This window comes from Daktulosphaira vitifoliae, unplaced genomic scaffold (assembly GCF_025091365.1).
Source record: "Daktulosphaira vitifoliae isolate Bord-2020 unplaced genomic scaffold, ASM2509136v1 Scaffold_1, whole genome shotgun sequence".
Lineage (NCBI taxonomy): Eukaryota > Metazoa > Arthropoda > Insecta > Hemiptera > Phylloxeridae > Daktulosphaira > Daktulosphaira vitifoliae.
In genome coordinates this window covers 81,132,284-81,159,545 of record NW_026099572.1, presented here as the reverse complement: position 1 = coordinate 81,159,545, position 27,262 = coordinate 81,132,284, and the positions used below count along the sequence as shown (strand labels likewise).

Genomic DNA, 27,262 nt, shown 5'->3' with positions numbered 1-27,262 from the left:
AATTAATTTTCAACGTTCTCACACAATGCTTCGGCTGTTGTAATTAATACATAAACTGTATCTCAGTCGCTTATTTTGCATTTATCGAGAGCAACTGAAAGTTTTAGCATAATGGAATCAATACTCCCTTTAATAAACTGTTTAACGCAAATTTAAGATAGACTAGTTTATTAAAATTTATTTTATTTATAAACTATATTTGAAACTAAAAAAAAATAGACTCGCCGATTCCGTGGTAACGAGTTTCCAGATTCTTTGGCTTAAAATGCGTCATCTTTTCTTTGTTATCCTACATTTCTTTTCCCTTTGTTTTTCTTTATTTTAAATCTACTTTCGTGATGGCATCAGTCCATCGTTCCTAATCCTTCTAAGGTCCCGTGGTTCCATCAACTAAATATCACCCGCAATATCATTTCTAGCTTTACTTTTGTAAAGTAAAAGTATATATATACTTTTCATTACTTAGACTGGATCATAATCTTTTAACGGCATTCGCTTATAAATTAAACCTTAATTCTATTCCTTTTTACCACTTGCATGAGTAAGCAGTTGGTGATTTCCCCACCACTTATTGAGCTGCTCCTTATTGGCATCTAGTAAGTGCCTGATTAAAAATTTCTTAGAATCTAATGACATTTACAATCATGTTCCCTTTGTGAAACTAAATTCTCGGTCGATTTCTGTGGTTACTGTGTTTATTTCTTTTATATCGTGCGCTAGTTGCACTATTTAATTACCTTATTGTATTTTATAATTTTTACTGTACATACTTCACTCTTTTTTTATACTACTTAACATCTTTTTATTTCTGTAATTCATAATGCTAATTAATACTCTATCAACTAATTTTTGTGTAATTGTCGATTTATAATATTAATATAATAAAAATTGATCACTTGTGGCTAATATTATTTAATATAGTTCTAATTTTAAATATATAATATTTATATAATAGATGCGATGAAAAAAAAGATCAATAACTAAACACAAAAGATTATAAATAAATTATTATTTTTAAATAAGAATTCTATGTAAATAATAAATATTTTAATATAGCAGTAAATATCAATATTTTACTTACCATTTCACTTCTTGAATGACGATGCAGTTAATTTTGATGAAAATACTTCAATTTTTACTATTTTAAAATATTACAATTTTTTTATGTAATTTAAGTGTACCTAAAAAAAATTAATAAATAATAAGGCAGAATATATTTATTTATAATAATGAAAATAAGCATTTACAATAATTACATTGAAAGCAAGATATCTGGCATCATTTACAACTATAGTGTGGACCGAGACTAGATACTACCTTCTACTTTTTCGATAAAGTGATAAAAAAAACAATTTTTTTTTAACTTAGGTATAATATTTGAATATCTCCGTTTCTTAGTTAATGCATTGTTAACGTTTCTTGTGTTTATTATTTAATCATAAGTTTAGTGAGTACATGGTATCATAATTTAAAACAATATGTTTATATACTTATTTATATGTTTGTAAATAACTTTTAAATTAATTATAAATGTCGAATAATACAATGTAATCTGGTAATGTAATGTTGACTGGTAGATAAAATAGATGGATATATTAGAATACAACAATTACTGCAGTTAAAATCCAGATTCCAAAAAAAAAAAAAGTATTGTTTTAAATAATTCATTTAATGATTAATTTTAATTTTACGCTTGAAGTGTCCTTTTAGATTTAATCAAACAAATAGTTATAGTACAAGTTTTACTTATTATTTGTCGTACTATAAAACTAACGCTTAGTTTTTTCAATTAGTTAGTTTGTAACAACAAAAATATATGTACTAATTTTATTTTCATAAATAATAAATTTATAAAAAATTAATTAGAATAAAATTTATATAAAAATAATTGATTATTTGTGACTAATATAATTTAAAATGAAAAATATATTTATTATATCTAAATTCAAATCAAATAGATATAAAAATATTTAACACTTACTGTTTATGTGTTTAGCGTTGCTAATAGTAACATTGTTCTTGAAATACGTATCGTTGATTTTTTTAGTAATTTTTGTGGCTTTTAAGTTACATATTTTTTATATCTTTTAGTTTTAAATTACTATATTAAATATACTTTTAATTTTAAATAATATAATTTGCATAAAATTTTATTTTAAATTTGCTTAGTTTTTACAATTTTTTTTTTAATTCCACTATTTAATGCGCTATAATGAAAAAATACAATGACAAATATACGGCTGTTCAAAATTATTGAAGTTTTAAACTTTAAGGCTTTTTGTGGCAGGTTAATGTTTTTTGATTCAACTAAAACTTTGCGTATCCCATTTTTATAAGCATTCAAATTACTCTATATTGTATAATTTTTATATTTTAACAAAAATTTTAAGTACCACCCTAAAGATCAATATTACTAATAATAACTTTACTGTGGCAATCAATTATTAGTTAATAGTATACTAAAAAAAACCCAGCACAGTGGAGTCGCGGCATAGTGGGGACGTTGCATAGTTGGGTCCAGTATAGATTTAATCTGACAGTGATTAAAATCACTATCATAAGAAACGCTTCGATGCAAATCAGTAGATAGTGTTTAATTCTAAGAAATTGGTGGATAATTACAAAAGCTGCATGATCTGCTAGTTCCTTATTAATACCCTGATTAAGATAAAGAATGTCGAATGAAAAAGGGATTATTAAAAAATATTATTTCTCATAAAAAAATTGTGTTGATTCATACATTTTTCAATGAGTTGTAGCATTATAAAGTTAAAAATGTAACCAACCCAACCCAACATCAACTCCTATTTCCATAATTATATCCAGATTAGTAATTCGTTTAATTATCTATTATATAATTTTTATAATTAATTATTTTCAAATTATTATCGATTTTTAATATATTAAAAGTAATCATTTTGAACCAACTTCTTTTTGTCCTTTAAAGTGAAAGTTTAAAAAAAAAAAATATGAATTTATTACCATAACTTTTAACTCAACTTGCAAATTTGAAATAGATATCATTAAATAGAAAAAAATGAAATTGGTAGAGTATTTCAAAAACAACAATAACACTTATTCTCTTAATTTTACCCCGATTTATAACTATAATATATGAATACATAATAATTACAGTAATTAAATTGAGTATGAAAGTGGTATTCAATAATATAATATTGTAATTTTTACGGAGATATTATAAAAATAAAAAGGAGTTGTATATTCATATACTTTTAATGCGTATACAAATTTAAAGGAATTTATGCAATACTTTTTAATAAAAAAATTTTGTTACTTATGAATAAATACACTAAACAAAAGGAACTTTCATCAGAAAAAAAATATACTTTTCTAAATAAACTTTTCGTGATGTTTTCAAATGTGCAATTAAACTTTTTCTATTACTTCTAAGTTTTAATATTATTACTTATTATTAAAAAATAAGTATTTACATATAAAAAAAAATAATTAAGAACAAAAAAAATTGTATTAAATTAATACTGATTTTGATTTTTAATATGTTAAAGGTAATCATTTTGAACCTATTTTTTATTGTCTTTTAAAGTGAAAGTTTTAATGAAAAATACCTTCTCAGCTTCGCATCGAAGCTAAAAAATGAATTTGTTACCATAACTTATAGTTCAACTTGCAAGTTTGAAATTGACATTATTAAATTGAAAAAAATGAAATTTTTAAGATTAATATGCAATCTGGAAATTTTATAATTACTAATTACAGTACATTTGTCAGAAAAATTCGATTTTTTTACATTTTTATCGTAATAGATAACTGAAATAGAAAGAATAGTAATCATATCCTAATAACTTTTGGTGTTTAAAAAAATTCTGCAATTGAAATATTCAGAACTTAATTAATTTTAATAATTTACTTTAATTAAATGAACCAATCAAACCAAAGTAGTTAAAAAGATTTACTCAATTGAGCATATTATCAAAAATATAATTATAATTGTAAAACTCCATCGTTAACTTCAGGTGAAACTAAAAATCATTTTTTTTTTAAATTTATGATTTATATAGCAACATATTACTAAAAAATTTGGCATATTATAGACTGGTAGTAGCACACAGAAATAGAGTTAAAAAATTAATAAATTATAAAGTAAAATTATTTACTTTTGTAGTTGAATACTTTTATCATATCAAATCTAATTCGACAATAAATACTTTAAGAATATTAAAAATTAATGATTTTAATTGTTTGTATGGAAAAAGCTGGTTAAGCTACTTTTTATTTGAATAAGGAATATTTTTTTTTATTTTTAAGAGTAATAACTTAAATATCATAAACTTAAATGAATCATTTGACGTCNAATCATAAACTTAAATGAATCATTTGACGTATCCGTTGAAAAAAGTAGGTCTAGTGAGGGTTGGCAAAATAAATTGTAGCCACAAAAGAACCACATAGTAAAATAATAATAACAATGAANAAAAAGAACCACATAGTAAAATAATATTAACATGAATATCAATTTCTTCTCACGAGGGGAGACTATAGTGATAAGATCCTTTATATTTATTGAAATTATTGAATCTAAATGAGATAAATATCAAATGATTTGAAAATTCTATTTTAACTCAAAAAAAAAATGCAAAATTTTGGCAGTCACAGACGGATGTGAACCTCGTACCCTTGGCGTGAAAGATCAAGATGTTACCCATTCGGCAACTGTTCGTTGCTTTTTGTTGCATGATAAAATTGGCTATTTAAGCTAACTCAAATTTAAAAATTACTTTTTCGACTTTAAAAAAGTAAAAAATGTTAATAAGTATAATTTCATATGTCTTATGAACTTTATTCTATGTCAATGATATTATATAATATTCATGAAAGTCAGTTTATTCCCCTAATAATATATTTTAAAATAAAATAAAATACAAAACCCAGAATTTTAATAAAAAAATAGCATATTTTTGAATACGGTAGCCTTTTGCGCATAGAAGATAGGTCGTCGGGACAAATTTTTTTTTTCATTTAGTAGTACATAAAATAAGCTTTAATTTGATTTATGTTTAAAGGACGCAGTATTTCCGGAACATTTTCAAAAATTAAGTTGAAAAAGTTAGTTTTTGTAAAAAAGTTGCTATTTTAAATCCCCCCTGTGAGCAGAATAAGTGTTAGATTTTCAAAAAAAAATGATATCAAATGAAAGAAAATTACCTAAGGTTTCAATATAAAGAAATATTATTTTGATTAGTTAATATTTGAAAAAGTTATGGCAGTTTTAAGTACAAAAAACATCGTTATAAAAGGTGATTTTTATCGCAAATATTACATTTTTTTTATAATTTCGACAGCCATTTGCACATAGAAGATAAGGTGTCGGGACAAATTTTTTTTTTTCATTTTATAGTACATAAAATAAGCTTTAATTTGATATATGTTTAAAGGACGCAGTATTTCCGGAACATTTTCAAAAATTAAGTTGAAAAAGTTAGTTTTTGTAAAAAAGTTGCAATTTTAAATCCCCCCCCATGAGCAGGTTAAGTGTTAAATTTTCAAAAAAATTATATCAAATGAAAGGAAAATATCTAAGGTTTTAGTTTAAAAAAAAATTATGTTGATTTGTTGATTTTTGAAAAAGTTATGGAAGTTTTAAGAAAAAAAAGTGAAAAAAATGACAAAATTTGTCGATTTTTAAATTTGTAATTTTTTTGGATATTTCCCCCATTTGCGGGGAACGAGGGAAAATTTTTAAATTTTTAAGGGTAATGTTTTCAACTAGTTACAATTTGTGATCTTTTGACGTATTGTTAAAAGAAATCGGTCCAGTGAGAGCTGAGAAAAAGTAGTGACAGACAAAAAAAAAAAAAAAAATAAACACATCATGGTAAAATTAATACCTTCTCAGCTTCGCATCGAAGCTAAAAGGAAGAGCTTATTTTTTAAGTAAGAACCATATTGTATGGATTTAACTTTACACAATGCAAATTTTATTATACGAACTTTTATTAAAAATGTATTGATTTTGTCATAATTTAAAACATTCATTAACTCTGCAACGGGATGACGTAAAAACTAGTTTTTGATGGTATATTTCCTTTTAATAGTACTGTGAACGAGTACAATGGAAATAAATATAAGAATGATGACTACTTAATAGCTAGGAATTAAATTTGAAAATTTAACATTAATTAAAAATAAAACAAAATTATGAATTATTATCTAGTGAACTTACCTGTTTTAATAACTAATCTTTTAAAAATACATACCGAATAACTGAAGTTAACGTACGTTTTGATTATATTGGTTGTGTGAAATGAAAAACAACATACAATTTTTTTCTTTTATTTTAACACACATATGAGCTCTTTTGATAATTTGCAATTTTACTATTATGTAGTTTAAAAAATTATTAAAAAATAAAAAAAAAAAAATTATTTAGGACATTTTTTTAAATGTAATTAGATTTCTAATTATATGGACAGTACACACAATAATTCTACTTTAAATTAAATCTCTATTAATATAACAAATGGTTTAATTTACAACATTAATTTGATATTTAATATATTAACAATTCATTTTAATTGTATATTCGTAAGAAATAAGTATCAAAAGAAAAAATTATCAATACTTTTTCAATGTTACAATACTACGATTTGGTACAATATTTTAACAATAACTGCCAAAATGACAAAGAAAATGGAATCATTGTAACAGCAATTTAAGTTCAAAAATTTAATAAATGGGTTTTATTCACTCAACTAATGAATGAATTTCTGACCATACTGTTAGTTTATGTTACATTTAACTTTCGGGTGTTAATATAAGTGGAGTATCAGTGGTTACAATTGAATTATTCTTTTTATTTCGTTCGTGAACGTTGACATGGTTTGTACGCCATTCAAACCCTCCACTAGAAAATATGCTCATATTTCTTGTCAATGGCCTTTTTCCTGACATAAAATCTAACCTCATTTTAAACTCCTGTTTAAATTTTTCCTGATAACATAAAGTTAATTTATATGTTTAGTTAAAATATCTAAATTACTCATATATTAAATTGATTGTTTTAAATAGATAGTATATTAAAAATAATTGAATTGTTCAATTTGGTTCATTTGAAATTGACAAAACTAAATCAAATTCTTACCAAAAGCATTAAATTTCTAATCGTTCTCTTATTTCATACCCTAAAGCTTATATTGAATTCTAGATTACTAAACTTATTCAATAAGACATTTTTTGTTGACTTTTTCACTAAAAAGTTGCCTGACTTTAGAATACTATATTAAAAATAATATTAAATTCACAAAGAGAATTAAAAACTAGTCCAAGAAATATAACTACGAAATAAAACTTTATTTACGTAATATTGGGTCTGAAACTTTATGAAATGTATTTTAGTGCAATAATGTTTTGTAATAATTGATCGCTCATATTATTATTATTTTTTACATACAAAATGATATCAAAAAAACTTTATAAAAAGTTTTTTTTTTATAGTACTTACATTGTATATTGAATATATAAACGGGTTATAGCAACTGTTACTCATGGCAAACCAATCAAAACAGAACCAAATTATATTTATATAAGAATACCTAAACAAAATAATTGCAGGACATAATTTATTTATAAATTTATTATTTAAGATATTTCACTCACTCGTTTATTTTAGGAAAAATATGTTGTAGTAAATTATATGTCTGCAATGGTAACCAACAAAGCGTAAATAATGCAACGACAATGATCAGCATTTTAATAACCTTTGTGTAAAAATAACATTTTAAAATTAAAATACAGTAGTATGTTTATTAAACAAAGGAAAAATAAAAAAAGTGATGAAACCAAATATGATATTTCATGGTTATCTATAGTAGACAAACTTTATTTTAGGGATTTGTTTAAAGTATATAAGAAACAGGAAATGTATACATTTTTATTTAGATTAAACATAATTTTTATTTATTTTAGAATTTAAAATAAAAAAAAGACTGATAAGGTTTGATTTTAAATATTCATTTTATATTTCAAAATTATAAATATATAAAAACTATTTGCACATATCCGCATATAATATTTAAGTTATATCTGTCTTTAAGATTAAACACTAAGTTAGTAAGAAAGTGATAAATCTCATATATTAACGAATGCGCCTCACGAGATTTTCTCGTTTCCTACAAGAGTATCTTGATCTTTCTTGAATTATATTAGTGCATAAATTTTGATATAACTTTGAATCATTTTAATAAAATAGTTTCCATCTGTTTTCTACAATTCTCTGACAATATACTCTATTTTTTAAGAATGTTAAATATACTTTGGATTTATCCTTAAATTTAGTTATTTCTTACCATTTCAATACATTTATTTGAACTATATTAATGTAAAACTGATTAAAAAAAATACTTCTTTAATTTTTTATTATAGATAATATTTTTATAACAAATTCAAAACAATGATTTTATTTGGATTAATTTTAAATTGAAAAATTTTTTGTTGCAATAATAGAAATTTCCTTATTAATGAGCTTCTATTCTAAAAATTAATACTAAAATGGCCATTAAAAATAGGTTTATAAAAAAAATTAATTATTTAGAAATACAAAAATATCTATTTTTAATAATCCTTATAATAATAAAATCCACTAGAATATGAAATTTAAGTTCTTACCTTCTTTTTATTTCTCATCAAGTTTAAATCTCTTTGTGATTGAGCGTTACCAGGTGCTGATGACCCCCAAAGAGCGAAGCCGATTCCAGAATATGCCCAAGTCATAATGGATAATGGTATAACGTACTGCACAATGACTAAAAGTGCTTTATATACGAGCATTACTTCTCTCGTAAGATTTACATTCGAGCAAAATGGCCAGTCTTCATCCAGGTATACAACACGAAAATTGTAAGCCATCGGTGAACTCAACACTAGTCCAGCAATCCATATAGTTCCTATTACTATAAGACATTGTGTCTTAGACGTACGAGCTCTGTAAATATGGTTATGTTTTAATGAATAAATCTTAAAAAATTTTTAAATAATTTAATATTAAATATTTGTGATCCAATTTATAAAAGTATATTTACATATTTTCATTCGGATAATAATAAAGAAATTATATGATGTATTAGATTTTGTGTAGGTCAATATTTTTCATTTTTTTTTTTAATTAAAAGTTAATTACCCTAAGTACTAGGTCTGAACTAACCAGGTAAAAATGTTGAATTATTTATAGATATTTAATAAATCTTTAATGTTATAAATTTAAAGTTATAACAATAATAAGAGAATGGTCAAATAATAATTCTAAAATTGTTATGTAATGACAATATCAGAAAAATATAAGGTATCAAACAATTCAAAATTAATAGAAATAATATATTTCTAGAAAATTGTATGTATGCAATACGTTGGTAAAATACTGTATTTATAATTTTAATCATTTTCAACTTAAAATACTTTAATAAAAATATAAAAATGTTTTCATATCTTCCAAAATTCAATTTTAAAAAGAACAATAACTATACTGTAAATATTTCTAAATGATTATTTTTTTAGTCTAAAATATTACAGCAATGTTACCAGAAAATAATATGGCCACAATTCATATGTTTGAGAATATATTATAATATTTTAAATTAATCCTTTTATATTATACATTACATATTACAATAATTATCTAATAACATTACCAGAATAGTTTCTATATATTAATGTCAGTAAAAATCACACTGAACATAATAAAAGAAAAAAAATGGCTAGATAAAATTCTCCACAGCCTAATGAAATTTTGTACAGAGGCAACAGTTGTCACTCAAACTAGAAATTATCTATTAACAAACTGATAAGATGGCAATACGATTAAAATTAGCACCAGTTTTCTAAATATATTCATGGGATAGTTTAAAGAAAAAGCAATACAGAGTGTTCAGTAATTAAGGAAACATATCAATTATTATAAACAATGAGAACAAAAGAAACCCGTTTCCTTACTTACTAAACACTGTTTTTCACGTTTGTTCTTTGATATCACGGTGATAACCAACTAAAATAGTACTTGGAATATCTAATAATACAATAATACACACCGACATACAGTTTACAGTGAAAATACATAACATAACATGTACTAAATGTTTGGTAAATAAGGAAACAGATCAATTTTTACAAACAATGAGAACAATAGAAACCCGTTTATGTAACAAACACATATATGCTGATTCAAACCACCGCTCTACACAGAAAATGGAATAACTATACATAGAGTTCAGTGAGTAAGGAAACGGGTTTCAATATTTTTCATTGTTTTTAACAATTTACCTTTTTTTTAACTTTTTAAACATTGTATAAATATACAATGGCAACAAGAATTGTAAAACTAGCTGACGAACACAGCAATAAAGAAGAAATCACATTTTTTTTTAAGAAAACCCTTCTAAATAATAGTTATACTATTCAAAACATTAAAAAGCCGAAAGAAAAAAAATGAAAAGCATTAGCTAAAATGAAAACAAAGTAGAAAATAAAAAGGTACTTTAATATTGTCGTAAACACAAGAATTNAAAACAAAGTAGAAAATAAAAAGGAACTTTAATATTGTCGTAAACACAAGAATTTACGTACCGTATCTGCCGAACCACAAATAAATTCAAAATAAGACTGAATTAAAAACGATCACAATCTTAGAAACACAACTTCGAAGCCCAAAGGACGTATAACTGGATGCGAAAATTAGAATTCTATGAAATACTTTGTTCATGTGGAAAAATATATTGGACAAATATAAAAAGCAATTGCAACAAGAATAAAAAAACATAAAAAAGACGTAGACTATCAAAGGGTATTAAAATCCACGGTAGCCGAATACATAAAAACAATGGACACTAAATCTAATTTGATAAGGTCGAAATTTTGAATAAGGATATCATCTTGGTAATCAAATGTATAAAAATAGCAATAGAAATAGAAAATTAAAACAAAGAAGATGAATGGAAAATCGGAAAGACTTGGTTACCTATTACCAAGAAAAAAGAAGACTAGATAATAAACAAAATAACACAATGAAAGGCCATAATAAACATACCTGGAAAATGTCATTCAGAAAAGGAAGAGTAAAATGTAAAGAACGTCGAAAACAACAACGAAAATAACATCAATTACAAGCAGACAGTCATAACAACACAACACGACAATAACATCCACAACCATAGGTTTAAAAAAATAGTTTTACTTCTTATTTGAAAAAAAACCTGAGAAAAAAACATACAAAAAATGTTTTATTTTTTTTTATGTTTAATGAATAATAACTTTAATGACTGAAAAACGCGAAAAATATTTAATTTTATATACTTTAGTGCTAATATTTGTTAAATTTTATTGTACAGAATGTTTAGTAAATAAGGATACAGTTCAAGGATTACATAAAATGAGATTTGAACAACATATATAATAAAATATTGGTACGAGACTCGGGGGCGGAGTGGAGAGCTAGGGTTTAGCCTTCTAATTTACAATTAAGTCCCTCTGAAATATAGAAACAATTTTTTTTTTTGGGGCGAGGGAGGATTAAATTTAGCTCTTCCTCATCAAATAAATTGACTATTCTACTTTTATGCGTACAATTATCCAAAAATAGTACATGATTGAACAAGTATATAAACAAATTGTTTAAAATACCTTGAATCAATCCATAGAAAACTCAATTACATATGATAAATTTAATGTTGAATGATTATTTTGTGTAATTTGAATTATAATCTTACTAAAATGTATAATAAAATTGTAATTAGAGCACCAGAACCTGAAGTTCTGCCATAAGGTCCCTACTTACAAAAAAATCAAGAAAAGTGTATGATTTTGCCATCCTAACAAACTATAGTTTCAATACAAAGTTGAGAAAGTATTAATTTTACCATTATTTATTTATTTATTTATTTAACACTTTATTTGATATAATTTCTTTCAAATAATTAATTGACTATATTATAAAAAAAATTTGTATATCTCTATCAACATCAAAAATAATCCATATATGATTATCAATTAGCGATAGAAAAATGATCAGAAAACAAGATAGGCCGACAATATAATTTAGAACTGTAACTGTCGCTTCGAAGATGAACTGTGCAACAAGTTCGAAACGTCAGCACAAAACTAAAGATGTGTATATATATTTAAGTATATATTAAATAATACAGCAATCCATAAAAACTTTAACAAGTTCATATTTCGGATTTATTACAACTTTAATATTATAAGATAATAAGTATTTAATAATTATTATCTGGACTGTTAATCTACATAAATAAACTTCATGAGAAATCTTATATTTTACAATATTTCCATATTCTTGAATATTCAATACTTGATTATTATTGACAGCCTAAATATAAATACAAGGATTGAAATTAAAAAAAAATTGTTTTAAGTTATTATTATAAAATGTTTATTGCAATAATAATTTTAAACGTTTGCTTTATTCGTTGTAGTGTTTTCTGATATAATTTTGTTGTTTAATACAAAAATAAATTTCATTAGGTTGTTTTATTATATATATAATTTTATAATACAAGAAAGGATTTTTATAACCTATATATAGTCTACAAACAGTATCTATTTACAATCAGTTTAATAGTATATTGTATATAATCATTATTATTTCGCAAACAAAGTGATTAGAAATTAAAAAAAGGTTTCTATTGTTTCCATAGATTATAACGATGTTTCTGTTACCTTATAAAAGAAACTAAGCTTTAGGAGAATTAATTAATGTCCATCTCAGTTCAATAACAATCTGAGTTATGCTCCAAATTTATAAATAAATCTCTAACAAAAATTGCATGAAATGTTTTTTTAATTTTTAAAATACAGATGAAATTAGATTGGTAAAAATTATTTAAAGATAAAAATTCTAACCTAAGATATTAACCTGTGGTTGCTTATTTTTAAATAAAAGATATTCTCTTTTTGATTTTGAAGTTAATGTGTATAACTAATTTTCGTTACTATTAATGTTCATTACCCGATTATACTCATTATTAATTAGTTTATTGATTTCCTAGACAATTGTTTATAGTTTTTCTTTAATTTTTATACAAATGTATAAAAAAGATACCTACGTGATTAGGACACCATAAAAATTCTCTGTTTGAATTACCTAAAAAAATATGACGAGTTAATGCAGTTTGACAGCGAGAAAAGATCAGCATTTTTAAAAAGGTTAGAAGAGCGAAAAAAAGAACTTTCAATGAATTAGAAAATATTAAAACAATTGAAAGTTTGATGAATCGAATAAGCTCGAGGACCAAGGAAATAGCATAAAATTCAGAAGTAAAAGAACAAAATTATGAGAGAACATCTTAGTCTAATATTAAGACTAGGAATAAAAATAAAAAGCCGTTGAATTTGGACAAATTGAATTATCAGCAAATATAAGTTAATAATAAGCGAACCGAAAGAATACAAATTCGTTGGAAAGATTATAAACAAGATTAGTAGGAAAAGACTGTAACTTTGACGTTGAATAAAAAAGAAAGTGATGGTTAAAATTATTAGATGGGCAAAATATTAGTTCCAGGAATGAGACATCATAAATGGGCAAAAGAGGTAATTACAAAGTTAAAGTACAAAGTCAGTGTCACAGAAATAACAGAAAGTAGAGGCTATTAAGGTCATGGAAAAGGTCTATATTAGATGATAAAATTATACAGAAAAATTATTTATATAACGTACAAATATTTAATAAATCGTTTTAAATTTATCAATTATACCAGAATACGCTAAAAACGAATAAAATAATGTTTTAAACGTTTAATATAATAATTACAATAAACAAATTTTAATAATAATATTAAAATCAAACTACTTTTTTTTTTAAATTTTAATTCCTTTATTTATAATCAAGCTACCATATTTAGATATATCTGGCCCAAAAATCTTATTATTAAAATCTAGTATTCAAATTTATAAGAAATACAAAAATAAAATATGAGTAAAACATCTTTAGCTTAAGTAATTAATATTTTTTATCTAACTAAATAACATGAACTTATAATTAATATAATATTATCTATTATTTTTATTTCTTATTATAATAACCATTGCTTTGGATAGTTTATTTCTGATATTAAAATTTTAATTAATTGAATACCTCAAAAAATGTATAAGAAATATTAGATACAAAGGCATACAAGAAAAACATGGGTTCCCTAATTTTCGTATTGTTGGATAGTAATTGGACAATAATTATTATCAATAATTTAATTTAATTAATTATATAGATATGCATTATTGAATTTTTTTCACTCTCCATGAGTTTGTTATTAAATTTTATAAAATAGAAATTATTTACTTTTAAAGTGTCTTCGGAGAATTGATTTCTCTAGAAAATTAAAGCAGGATAAAAACGGTTATATAACGATATTATAAATTAATTCATGTACAATAATAATTAAGAATAGATAATTTATTTTAACCTCTCTTAATTTCCTTCAATTTAAAATAGAACAATGCAAATATTGTACAACTTAAATTTTAAGGCTTTCTGTTTTAATAAAATTTGTTGGGAAACGCACCTCTAAAACTACTTGATTTTATAATAAATCAGTTTTAAGCATACATTTCATACTTAATATAAAAACAATTAATGTATTTATTCAATTTTTACCAAAAATTTAATATCCCTTTTAAATTTCAAGAACATTTATCATACTGATTTAACTTTTTTTTAGCTTCGAAAAGCTTAGCGAAGACGAAAAGGTATTAATCTTACTATGATGTGTTTTTTTTTTTTTTTTGTGACTGTTACCACTTATTCTTAACCGCACTAGACCGATTTTGATGAAAAATATGTCAAAAGATCAAATATCGTACAAATCCGTCTGCTGAATAGTTTCTTTTGCATTTTTTTCTTAATATTTTTTGAGGTGAAAAAATGTTAAATAATTGATTTTTATCTCTTTTAGATTGAATAACTACAATTAGATTTTTTTTTTTTTACATTATTACTAATTTATAAAAACAAGTATTATGTACATTTAAACATTTATTTTTATTTTTAATATATTAAAACAAATCTGTACAAAATTTCGGTTCAAAATGTCATGTTCAACGTATTTTTTTGGTTATTTAAAGTTAATTTTAATGAAAGTTTATAATTGAAAAAAACCCAGCATAGGGGGGTCGCGGCACAGTGGTGGCGTGGTATAGTTGGATCAAGTAAGATATCTGACAGTAATTAAAATCACTATCATAAAAAAACGCTTCGATGCAAATCTTTAGATAGTGTTTAATTTTAAAAAATTGGTGGATTATTCCAAAAGCTACATTATTTGCTATTTCCTTATTTATATCCTGATTAAGATAAAGTATGTCGAATGAAAGATGTATATAAATACTACTTCTCATGAAAACTTTGTATTGATCCATACATTTTTTAAAAAGTTATAGCATTTTAAAGTAAAAAATTTAAATTTAAAATGGAGAATTTTTATACAAAAATAGCATTCGGCAGCCATTTTTACCGTGAAGACAAAATAAAGTTCGAAATTTTTTTTTTTTATAATAAAAAACATTACATTAGGTTTAATTTAAGATATATATAAAAGTGTCAGACTTTCCGGAACACTTTCAAATGTTAAGTTTAAAAAATTAATTTTTTGTAAAATAGTTGTCATTTTAAATCCCCCCCTGTGGGCAGGTAAAGGGTCAAATTTATAAAAAAAATATACTAAATGATAATTAAAGCCTTCAAGCATCTATAAAAAAAAAAATTATTTTGATTTGTTCATTTTTAAAAAAGTTATGGCAGGTTTTATTAAAAAATTTTTTAAAAATTTTGAAAATTAGCGATTTTTAAATTTATAATTTTTTTGAAGCTTTTCCCCATTTACGGGAAACGAGGGAAATTTTTTCATTTTTTAACTAATTAGTAGTATATTAGGGGTGATAGAAAAAATCTAATTGAAGATTTGAAATTAGCACGAAAAATTAAATAATAAAAGTATATTATTGAATCAGTAGACAATTCCTTGTAAAACCTTTAATTCATAATTAACAACAAATTTTGTTTTGTAAAGTTTTGTATTAAACCTTTCAATTATTTTACACGTTTGCCATACAAGTAATAACTACTTTATAATTTTTTATTAATTCTCCCAAAAAACTACAATACTAAATTATTAAATATCAATCTCATACTATATTTAATCCTTAATAAATATTTATCCATAAAACAGTTTTCTAATTTCAAGAAATAAATCAGGAATAATAAAGGAAATAGGAATTTCTTTTGCTTTGGAATAATCCACCAATTTTTTTAAAATTAAACACTATGTACAGATTTTGCATCGAAGCGTTTTTTATGATAGTGATTTCAATCAATCAGATATCATTATACTTGACCCAACTATGCCACGTCCACTCTGTGCCGCGACCCCACTATGCTACTGTTTTTTCAATCAATCTCTAACTATAAATATATAAATAATATTCCGATTTTAAATGATATATCTTGTTCTTATTTTATAGTTTATAAAATTCAAAATTCTTTGAAAATTTCTTGAAGAATTGATTTTTCCGGAAAATTAGACTGTGTTATTTTTTGAAATTATTGAGGAATTCATATGTGAATGTAATAATATAAATATATAATTTGTTTTTAATTTTATGTTAAAATTTATCATTTTTATTGCCTATAAAATATGCTAAAAATTTACTTTCCTCGTTTTTTATAATAAAATGAAAATAGTACAAACATAGTTCAAATTAAATTTAAAGACTTCTGTCTTAATAAAATTTATTTTGAAACGTCAATAATATATTTGCTTTAATTCTGTTTAAAATAATACGTTAACATGAGCACTAAAGTAATTTTTTACAAATAGATATTTTAAACATAATAACTTTAAAGATTTTTGATAACAGCGATTACATTCGTTATTTCAGTTCAACTAATTAATAATATACTATAAACATAATTTCATTACATAAATATTTGTTCACACTAATGATAACAAAATTTGTTTGTAATTTACTACACATAAAAAATTTAAAGTATAAAAGTAGTAAGCTTACGCGAATGGATTCAGAATGGCTTGGCGTCTATCCACGGCAATGGCTGTAAGTGTAAATACACTAACTGTGATTGACAGTGCGGATATAAACGGACAAAAGGCACACATAAACGATGGCAGATTCCATTTTTGTAGTAATGCTGCCTGGAACTATAAATATTTCACATATAAATGTTCAGAACTTGCATTAATAAGCATTTTTATGTATGAAATCTAAAAAAAAACTTGTTACTTTATTTTTGCATACTCAGGTCTATCTTCATTTTACATTTATTGAAAGACATATCATAAGCTCTATCATAGATACTTAAGTAAATAGAATAATTTGTTTTTTTAGGTTTAGCAGCTGATAAAATATTAATCACCCAAAATATTTTATTGCAGATTAACAAATACTTTTGAGTAATTAGGAATTCTGACTCAATAAATATTGAAAAAAACAATTTTTTTAGAAATTGTGTGTCAGAAAACTACCAAAACAGTTATGTTTGCATTGCAGAAAACTTCTTTATTACTATATAGTAATATCAATGAATACATCTTTAAAGAGTATAAGAGAACCCGTATAGGTTGATAATAAAATGTAAACAAATATTTTAATACATATTTAAAATCGACTTTATAGTATTATTGACATGCAACTAATAAAGAAAACACGATTTTTAATAGTTTTCTATTAGGATTATTTAGTCTAGATTACTAAATACTTTTTTAAAAGTTTTGTCAAAAATTATATATCCATAATGGATAAATAATTTTTTATCAAATGCTACTTTTAAAAAATTCAAAAATGGACTCTGCAGCATTTTTTAATTCAAACAATAGTATTAGTAATTAAAAAAATGTATATTTTTGTGGCATTCTTTTAAATATTTAATAAATGTTATCTTTCAATGAGAATATGATTTACACTTAAATGTTGTTTTGAGAATATCTAAACAAAAATCAAATAAAGACTCGAATTTATTAAATATTGTATTTGAATGAACAAAATTACTCGAGAGATCAATAACCATAAAAAATATAATTAAGATCAGCTCGTTTAGATAAATTTAAAAATTTGAACAATTTTTAAGGATTAGTTCTTAACACTTATCAGTTGAAAATATTAAGAATAAAACAAAAAGTATAGAATTGTCATCCTTTAAATAACTTTTACATTATGTTTATATTATGAAAGTAATTTAATGGTAATATAATTTATTTAGTCTATCTATATATTACTTGTATTAGATTACTCTATTTTTTCTTTGTTTCATAAAAAAATTAAATGTTACAAATTATCAAAATAAAAATATTATTTTTAGTAAATAGTACAATAATAAATAATATTATTGAATGTTTCTTTAATTAAGGGGATTACGAACTGCTTAATGATTATTAGTCGACAATGAAAATCCACCTTTCATTTTCTAAATAGCGTATTTAAACGTTTCGGTTACGTTGTTATGTTTCAAGGTTGTCTTTAAAAGAAATAGTTTTGTACATGGCCGTTAACAAATGTCAGTTAAAGTATCATTAACTGGGTATAAGTACAAATCACATTACCAACATACATAACCGAGTTCGTCTGGTTTTATACATAACACCTAAGATCCCTGGGCAATTCGATTCCTATTTATTATTGACTTTAGTTTCATAGTGTCGTTAACAGTGTAAAATTTCAAGTATGTTGACATTAAGTCCCTAGTGAATAACGTAGTTGAAAGATTTAAGTTCTTTAGTTTCCACCAATTCTTTTTAAAAGTGTTCAATATTAGTTAATGTTAGAACTGTTAAGTTACCTTTCACCTTAAATTTTATTATGTTCAACTTTTTTAAAAACTAAATTTTTTTCCTTTGATTTGGTATAATCTTATAATGCAAACAAAAACTCTAATAATTTTATTTTAAGTGTATATTATATTAAAAAAAATTGAAGTATAACATACATTAAAATTAATAAATTTATAGTGACTGTTTTATTTATTTTAAAATGATTTAAAGTCGTTAAGTAAAACTGATATTGTTTCTTGTTTAGTATTATATTAGTACATTGTTTAATTTAATATTCATGAAATTTTCTAATTGTGATGTAAAATTTTTGGTAGGAATTAAAAAGGAAGCACAAAAAGCTGTCTTTAAAAAAATTGTACGTGACTGTGCAACATTAAAGTTGCGATAGCAATATAAATAATTAAGCTGGTAAAAGTGAATTTTATGATTCATACTTGATGAATAAAAATTATTTTCTACAAAATTTATTATTACCTTTCACATAGTCATGCTATTCCATTTATTTTGGATTGTGTTCATACCATTGTTTTGTATAATAATTCTATGTAAATTAGATATGATAGTTAAAAATATAACTCAATTGGTACTACTCAAGATTTACATAATATGTAAATATTATATTAATTTTAGGAGTGTATTTTACGTCTAAATTAACTATACACCCTCATTTAAATTAAATTAGTTTTAAATTAATTTTATTTGCTTTATCAATTATAAGTAAACAAAAAAACATCATCGATAACACATTTTCTCAAATTTTATCAGGCATATAATATAAACAATTTTTAATATAAGTATAGTGTATTTTAAATTTTAAAGTTATTATTTTAAACACATTTAAATTTTCAAAACTCTATTGTCAGATCACGCCTGCTATCGTAGTGTACGGATGGGTGACCATACATAATGGCAAAAATCACCATGTCCCAGTGCAGAACGCAACAAGAAACCACTGCATTTATCCCTTCCCCAGTAATACCAGTTTAATTTAGGGTAACAGGTATCCAACATCTGAAAATGAGTAGAAATTAAATAAATAAACAATTTGTAAGTTCCAGTGATGTAAGTGTAATTTTGCCTTTAGAGAAAAATACATATGAAAAATGTTCACTAACTCGCCTAAACAAAAAATTTGTATCATTGTAATATGGCACCATATTACAATTTTTGTCATGGAGGAAATATTACATCTATATCCTCCTTAAAGACGCCAGTAGTTAATATTTTAAAAATGATAAATATTTAAGAATTTAAATAATTATTTTTAATCTATGCAAAAGTAATTATAATTTGTAATGATATACATAGTACATCATTAATGTCATAATAAATTACNGATATACATAGTACATCATTAATATCATAATAAATTATTTGTATACACATTAGATCATTAATGTCATAATGTAGTATTTAAGACTTCAATCAATCAATTACACAAAATAAAATGTATACCAATAAAAATAAGATATATATATGTACCTTTTAAATGTTTAAAAATACTAATGAAACTTCGTAGAAAAAGAGTATATATTAATTATATAAAACAAACAGGAAATAATAAACAATATGTAATGGTAGCACATAAGATGAAGGGTAATAAACTATGTCTAAATTATTATATAAGATATGATAGTATTTTATAATATGTAGATCATTATTGATGAAAATGTAATAAATAACATGTAATAAATTACGATTAATAAAGAAATAACGGTGGCGTCGGGGATTACTTCTTGCCTTTGAACTACGGTCAAATTTAATATAAAAAGCCAAAAATAAAGAGCATTCTGAGACAGATGAAATCAGATATTTACAGAGGCACTCACTACGCTCGATCATTCCACACTACGAAATATATGCAAGAAGTGATCCGCCGTCAACACAGTTATATTTGTTCAAAGAAAAACACAACATCTATTTATTTAAGAGTATAGCAGAAAATATCAAGGTAGGAATCTAATAAATTCACCAAAAATAAATAAGGTTTAGAATTAAATTTTATGAGTACATAGATTAAGTAGGCATACAGGAAAATCAAGTGATTATCAATAATAATAAATATACCAAGTAAATTTAATAAATCGATAATGTTTGTACAGAGTTACTTGGCAGAGTTATATCGTTGATACGTGTCTATTTCAGGAGTTAGGTTGGAGGTTCATATGTATAGCCACCATACCACTCTGAGTAGACACGCGAATGACTCAATCCCACCTATCATCGATAACCGTCAAAACTCGTGGCATTATTGATATTTAAAAATTGACAATTAATTATAATGAATCACATATTAATAAAATAAAGATCACTTTATTTTTCAATCATCTTCTATCTTTCTTACAGACCCTCGTACTCATATCCCGAGTAATAATATTATTAATACAATAAAGTAGTGAATCAAATAAGAGCCCAAATCCCGTCATATTCTATTTAACTTATTACTTTTAAGCAACTCTCAAAGTAGCTCCCTAAATTAATAACCCCTTAAAATAATACATTTATTACATGTAAAGTTTTTTATATTATTTTTTCTTTTTTTGATTCACTACAAATTATCTCAATAATAGAAACATGTATTTTGTTTAATACTCAATGACGAAAATCATTTACATGAAATAGCTTTCATGTTTGTTAACAATAATTGAACAAAAATGATTTTTAACAAAGAATATCAATAGTAACAATAGTGATAAATTTAATTTAATTTGAACTTACGAACAGTGAGTATCAATCAAAATAATAATTAAAATACGAAGCGATATTTATTTTTTTTATAGCCACTTAATTTTTCTGACATAATATAACTTAAATGATATTCATGTTATTAAATCAATTTGTTTATTAGGAAATATTTACGATACATCCAAATTTAATTATATTAAAGCTTTTACAGATTGTTATATTATTAAGGTTATTTTCTAGGGTATAATTGTTGGTTGTAGAGTTTCAATGATAATTTGCATAGTTAAGAACTGTAACTATAGTTCCGAAGATAAACGTTGCAACGGATTCGAAATTACACAAAAATTGATTATAGAATAAATCTATCGAGATATTCTTAATAATATATAAAAATGTTTTGCAAATAAAAATGTTTAATTTTTTTAAATATTATGACATTATTTTTATACTATAATTGATTTTTACTTTAAATTTATCAAAATATATTTTAACAGTCAAATATTAGTTTCAGAAAATAATTTAATAGTAAGTATTTAAAATCACACAAAGGTAAGTACCTTTAATTCTGTACTCGATTCTTAAAAACAAGGTATAATGAAAATAACATAAGGTCATTTTAAAACAAACTATATTTTAAGTTGATAACATAAATTATCCAAATCGAGTTTGTATCAAATCTAAACATATTATGAATAGAAAAATTTGCATAATTTAGTAATGTAATATAAAGTTTTATGCTTATACATAATAAAAGTCACACCACCAAACGATTATATCATGATCTGACGTGGGCTTAAAAAGTTCTATTAAATCTAATAAACCAAAGTTTTTGAGGTATTTAATTCTTTAAATCCAAATATAGGCTCATGCTTGGATTTAAAAAAAATATTTATAAAATAAACTTTATTACAGACGGTATTTTTTATGTAATTTGGGTTTTATTTCATTAATTATTATATGGTTATAATTATTTATATAATATAATTATTATAAGGTATATTTCATTTTGACGAAATAAATAATTGATTTATTTTGGAAAATTTCAAGATAATATTTAAACATTGAATAAACAACTTTAGTATAAATAACTGATGTTATTAAAAATCAAGAAAATTTATATAGAATTTAATCACTAGTAAAAACTGAATAATAAATTGAAATATTTATTCCTAAATGAAGCACATTTTGGCTATACAATAAAAAATCACGCAATCTCATCATAAACATAATCATAAGGTAACAAGAAGAAAGAAAAAACTTAATATGAATAATATGAAAACTTAATATGAAAAACTTAGAATACAAAATGTACAAGTTACATATATATATATATATATATATATAATTAGAGTTAGGTATCAAGTAGGAATACAAATTAAAAAAAGTTCTATATGATAAACGAATGCTTTGAATTCGATTACCTGAAGTTTTAAAAAATTCTCTAATCATAATGATTAAATTATTATTTAACTAATGTATAATTACATCTTTAAGATTTTTAAGAAAAATAATCACATAATACATTTAAGGATAAACGCCAGTGTTTAAACTCAAACTTCTTATTCATTACCCATTATGACTTAATGACGGCTTTTATTATAAAGATTATTTATAAATTCTAATAAAAAAAGTTATTGTCATCTGATAACTAAAGGATGTATAAAATAATGCAATTATTGTACACATAGTATATGAATAGTAATTCCATGTTAGAAAAATATTTGATCGATTCGGTAAACAGTATTATTGTGTCCTTGGTTATGGACGAATTTGGAAACCGAAAATAGCTGAATAAATGAATGAAGTTGATAGTAAAATCTTTGGCATCATTCCTATGGAAAGTAACAAATGCCAGCATCAAAAAATGCATTCACTTGGTTGTTATCCAATTAATAATTAAATGTGTACAAAAACATTATTCAGTTGATCTAAACCTGCTGCGTTAAACTATCTCGAAATAAATATTATGGAACTAATACTATAATATAGATCAATTTTGCACCTTAAATATTACTTTGTAATAACAGTAAAGTGCTAAAAATAAAGAGTAGGAACAATAATATATAATATAACAGTGAAAACATACTACACAATATGCCTACGTATTTTATACTCGAAATATTTCCACATATTTCATTACAAATAGGCAATAATATTAGACAATTTTATTTCGGTGCATTTAGATGCAAATTAGCCCTATTTTACGATAACTTTCTAAACATTTTTTTTATCTAAAAGAGAAACAAAATTGGGAAGATTTTTTTTTACCTTTGCTGCAAAGCTGGAAGGTATTAATTTTACTATGATGTGTTTTTTTTTTTTATTATGTATTTTTTTATTTATTTTTCGTGTCTGTTACCACTTTTTCTCAGATTTCACCAACCGATTTCTATCAATGATACGTCAAAATATCACAAATCATATTTAGTCGAAGACATTATCTTCAAAAATTGAAAAACATTTCCCTCGTTCCCCGTAAATGGGGAAAATCTTCAAAAAAATTACAAATTTAAAAATCGTTAATTTTTTAATTTTTTTTATTTAAAACTGCCATAACTTTTTCAAAAATGAAAAAATCAATATATATATATATATATATAAATTAGATGTACGGTGTCTTTACCTATCATTTGATGTATTTTTTTTATAAATCTGACCATTAACCTGTCCATAGTGGGAATTCAAAATGACAACTTTTTCAAAACAAAAAATTAACTTTTGAAAGTGTTTTCCGGAAATACTGACAATTTTATATATATCTTAAATTAAAGTTTATGCAACATTCTTTATTATAAAACGGTCATCAAAGTTAATAAGAAAAAATAAGATTTTTGTAAAAAATTTCTTTTTTATATTTTATAATGCTATAACTTTTTAAAAAATATTTGGATCAATACAATTTTTTTATAATAAATACTATTTATATAACTCTTTCATTCAAAGTAGGTCAAGTTAGAGTAGAAAAAATAAATGATAGTCACAAAAAAATATCTTCTCAGCTTTGCATTGAAACTAAAACCTAAAATATAGTAAAATAATTTTAATATGAATAAGAAAATTTCTTCTTGAAATTTGATAAAAATCAAATGAGTTGAAAATTTATTCTAACTTAAAAAAAATTAAGAAAAAAATGCAAAAAATTCCTTGCCATACTCGGATTGGAACTTTGTACCCCAAGCGCGTAAGACACAAATGTTACCGACTCGGCAACCGTACGTCGCTTTTGTCACCTGAAAGAAATGGCAATTGAAGCTAGATCAAATTTAAAAGTTATATTTCTCGACTTAAAAAAGCAAAAAAATATAAATAATTTTAACTTTATATGCTATATTAATTTGATTTATATAAAATTTATGAAAATTAGTGTACTACCTTTATCAGGTATTTTGAAATAAAATAAAACATAAAACCCAGAATTTTAACACAAATATAGTATATTTTTGCATACGGTAGTCATTTTCACCATGAAGACAAGTAATCCCGAGGTAAATTTTTTTTTCAAATTAAAAAATATTACATAAGCTTTAATTTAAAGTATATATAAATGTGTCAATCTTTTCGGAACATTTTCAAAAGATAAGTTGAAAATGTTAATTTTTTATGAAAAAGTTGTCATTTTGAATCCCTCCCTGTGGGCAGGTAAAGAGTCAAATTTATAAAAAATTATATATAATTGGTCTATTTGTTTTCTTTTGACGTATTGTTCATCAAAATCGGTTCAGCGAGAACTGAGATTAAGCGTTCACAGATACAAAAAAAAATAATAAAAAAAAAAACATCACAGTAAAAAAATACCTTCTCAACTTAGCATCGAAGCTAATAAATAAATATATTAATTCTAAACAAATAAAAATGACAATTTATTATTTAGTATAAAAATATTAAGATGTATTAAAATAATTTTTTTTATTTATTTATTTTAAAATATGAAAACGTACATTTATAATTTGAACAATTAACCAATGTAATTTTGAATTATAGACCGTGTATCTCTTTTATTTATTTTGTATTCATATTTTAGAAGTGCGAAACCATTACTTTTTGCGTATCTTTATAGATAAAAACGTTTATAAACTTTAGATTGTTTGGTTATCAAATACAAAACATTAACTAATAAATGTAAAAATTTTGTAGTAATTTTAGATTTTTTTTTTTTGTTAGTTGTAAAATCATCTACAATAGTATCGAAATTTTAGCATAAAGTTTCATAATGTTAATGCATTAAGTTGAAATTTGATTTATGTGTAGTATAAGGTACCTAATTTGTGTAAGTAATTCAACATTTACTAAACTTGTTTTTTTATAAAATGCCAGAAGTAATTATTAATTAATTATGAAAAAAATCTTATTTGCATCTTGCCAAGAACTGAATAGCAATTTATGCAATATGAGTTTTGATTTATTAGTCAAAGTACTTTGAAAATATTAAATAGAAACTAACTGTATAACAAACTAACAGTATAATTAAGTTAAATGATTGATAAAATACAAGGACAACGAAACTAAAGTTTTTCAATTTTCTAATTCAGAAGAGTTTGAATAAATATAATAATCGAGCATCCAACTTAAAAATATTTTACGGTAATTACGATTGTTGAAAATGTTATATCAACAACTTATATTTTATAATTGAAAAACTTATTAAAATTTATCAAACATTGGTTAATATTTGCGTACAAATCACTATAAAATCATTTAATCCGCACAATATTATTGTTATTATATCGAAGAAATTAGACTTTCTGTTAAAGTTAGTGTAATTTAACGATGTATCTAGTAGATCATTTTTGTTTCTTCCTATCATTTTTCTGTTATTATTTTGCTACATTACTAGACTTACTTTTTATCACTAAGTTAAATCATTAATATTTATCTAATTTTATCACAAATCAAGATGTATTCAAATTCTTAATAATCACGTGCTATACTATAGTGCGCCTAAGTCTAAAATCTATACTCTTTCAAATAAAATTATATACCTACAGCATTTAAATCATTTATTAAAATTATATAAGTGACACATTTCATTTGACATAATTATTTTAAAATAGTATAAAAATCTGAAACTAAAATATTATGCAAGTATTTACAAATTTACAGGGTTGGCTACAATTTCCATTTTTAGTACTTTATAAATAGTTTAAGATCAACAAGCATTTCAATTAGTAAATATTTATTATACGTGTAGTATCACACAAATAAGATTATAGATTACTATTATTAATATTATACTGTTCATTAAATAGTAAAGTGATTTGAAACCCTCAAGAAATTAATTTTATAATTCAATTAATTTCTATTACTGTTTCTTTGTAAATCGTATCAATTTTATATTTAAGTTTTTTGCTGTAATTTGCTCATTAAGATAGATACAAAGTAAAAATAGGTACTTAGAATGTTAGAAAATTAACTGATAGAAGTAGAGAATTAGTAGAAAATTAATTGAAGAGGATATTTGTTGTGTACAGGAAACTAAGTGGAAAGAAAAGAAAGCGAGGGAAATAGGTGAAGGTTATGAAATAATATACTCAGGTAATTTTAGTACAAAGAATGGTGTAGGGATAATAATGTATGAGGAGATGAAAAGTAAAGTAGTAGAAGTAACTAGGAAAAGTGGCAGAATTAAAATCGTAAAATTGATATTCGAGGAAAAAATGCTGAATGTTATAAGTGTATAGGCACCAAAAGTAGAATATGATGAAATAGACAAGAAAGTGTTTTGTAGAGATATGGATGAGGTGAAGCAAGGGGTACCTAGA

General features: G+C 23.5%; 1 protein-coding gene across 1 annotated transcript in view; it reads right to left on the bottom strand.

Moving 5' to 3' along the window:
* Positions 1-6,417: 6,417 nt before the first annotated feature.
* The window catches only part of LOC126900915 (tachykinin-like peptides receptor 99D), a 28,473-nt gene continuing 7,628 nt past the window's right edge, over positions 6,418-27,262 (bottom strand). The window contains exons 3-7 of the mRNA XM_050676953.1: positions 17,044-17,192; positions 8,644-8,959; positions 7,636-7,736; positions 7,481-7,571; positions 6,418-6,969 (exon numbers count right to left, since the gene is read on the bottom strand). Coding sequence (XP_050532910.1) covers positions 6,775-6,969; positions 7,481-7,571; positions 7,636-7,736; positions 8,644-8,959; positions 17,044-17,192 — 852 coding nt within the window. The 3' untranslated portion in view covers positions 6,418-6,774. The remainder of the gene's footprint in view (positions 6,970-7,480; positions 7,572-7,635; positions 7,737-8,643; positions 8,960-17,043; positions 17,193-27,262) is intronic.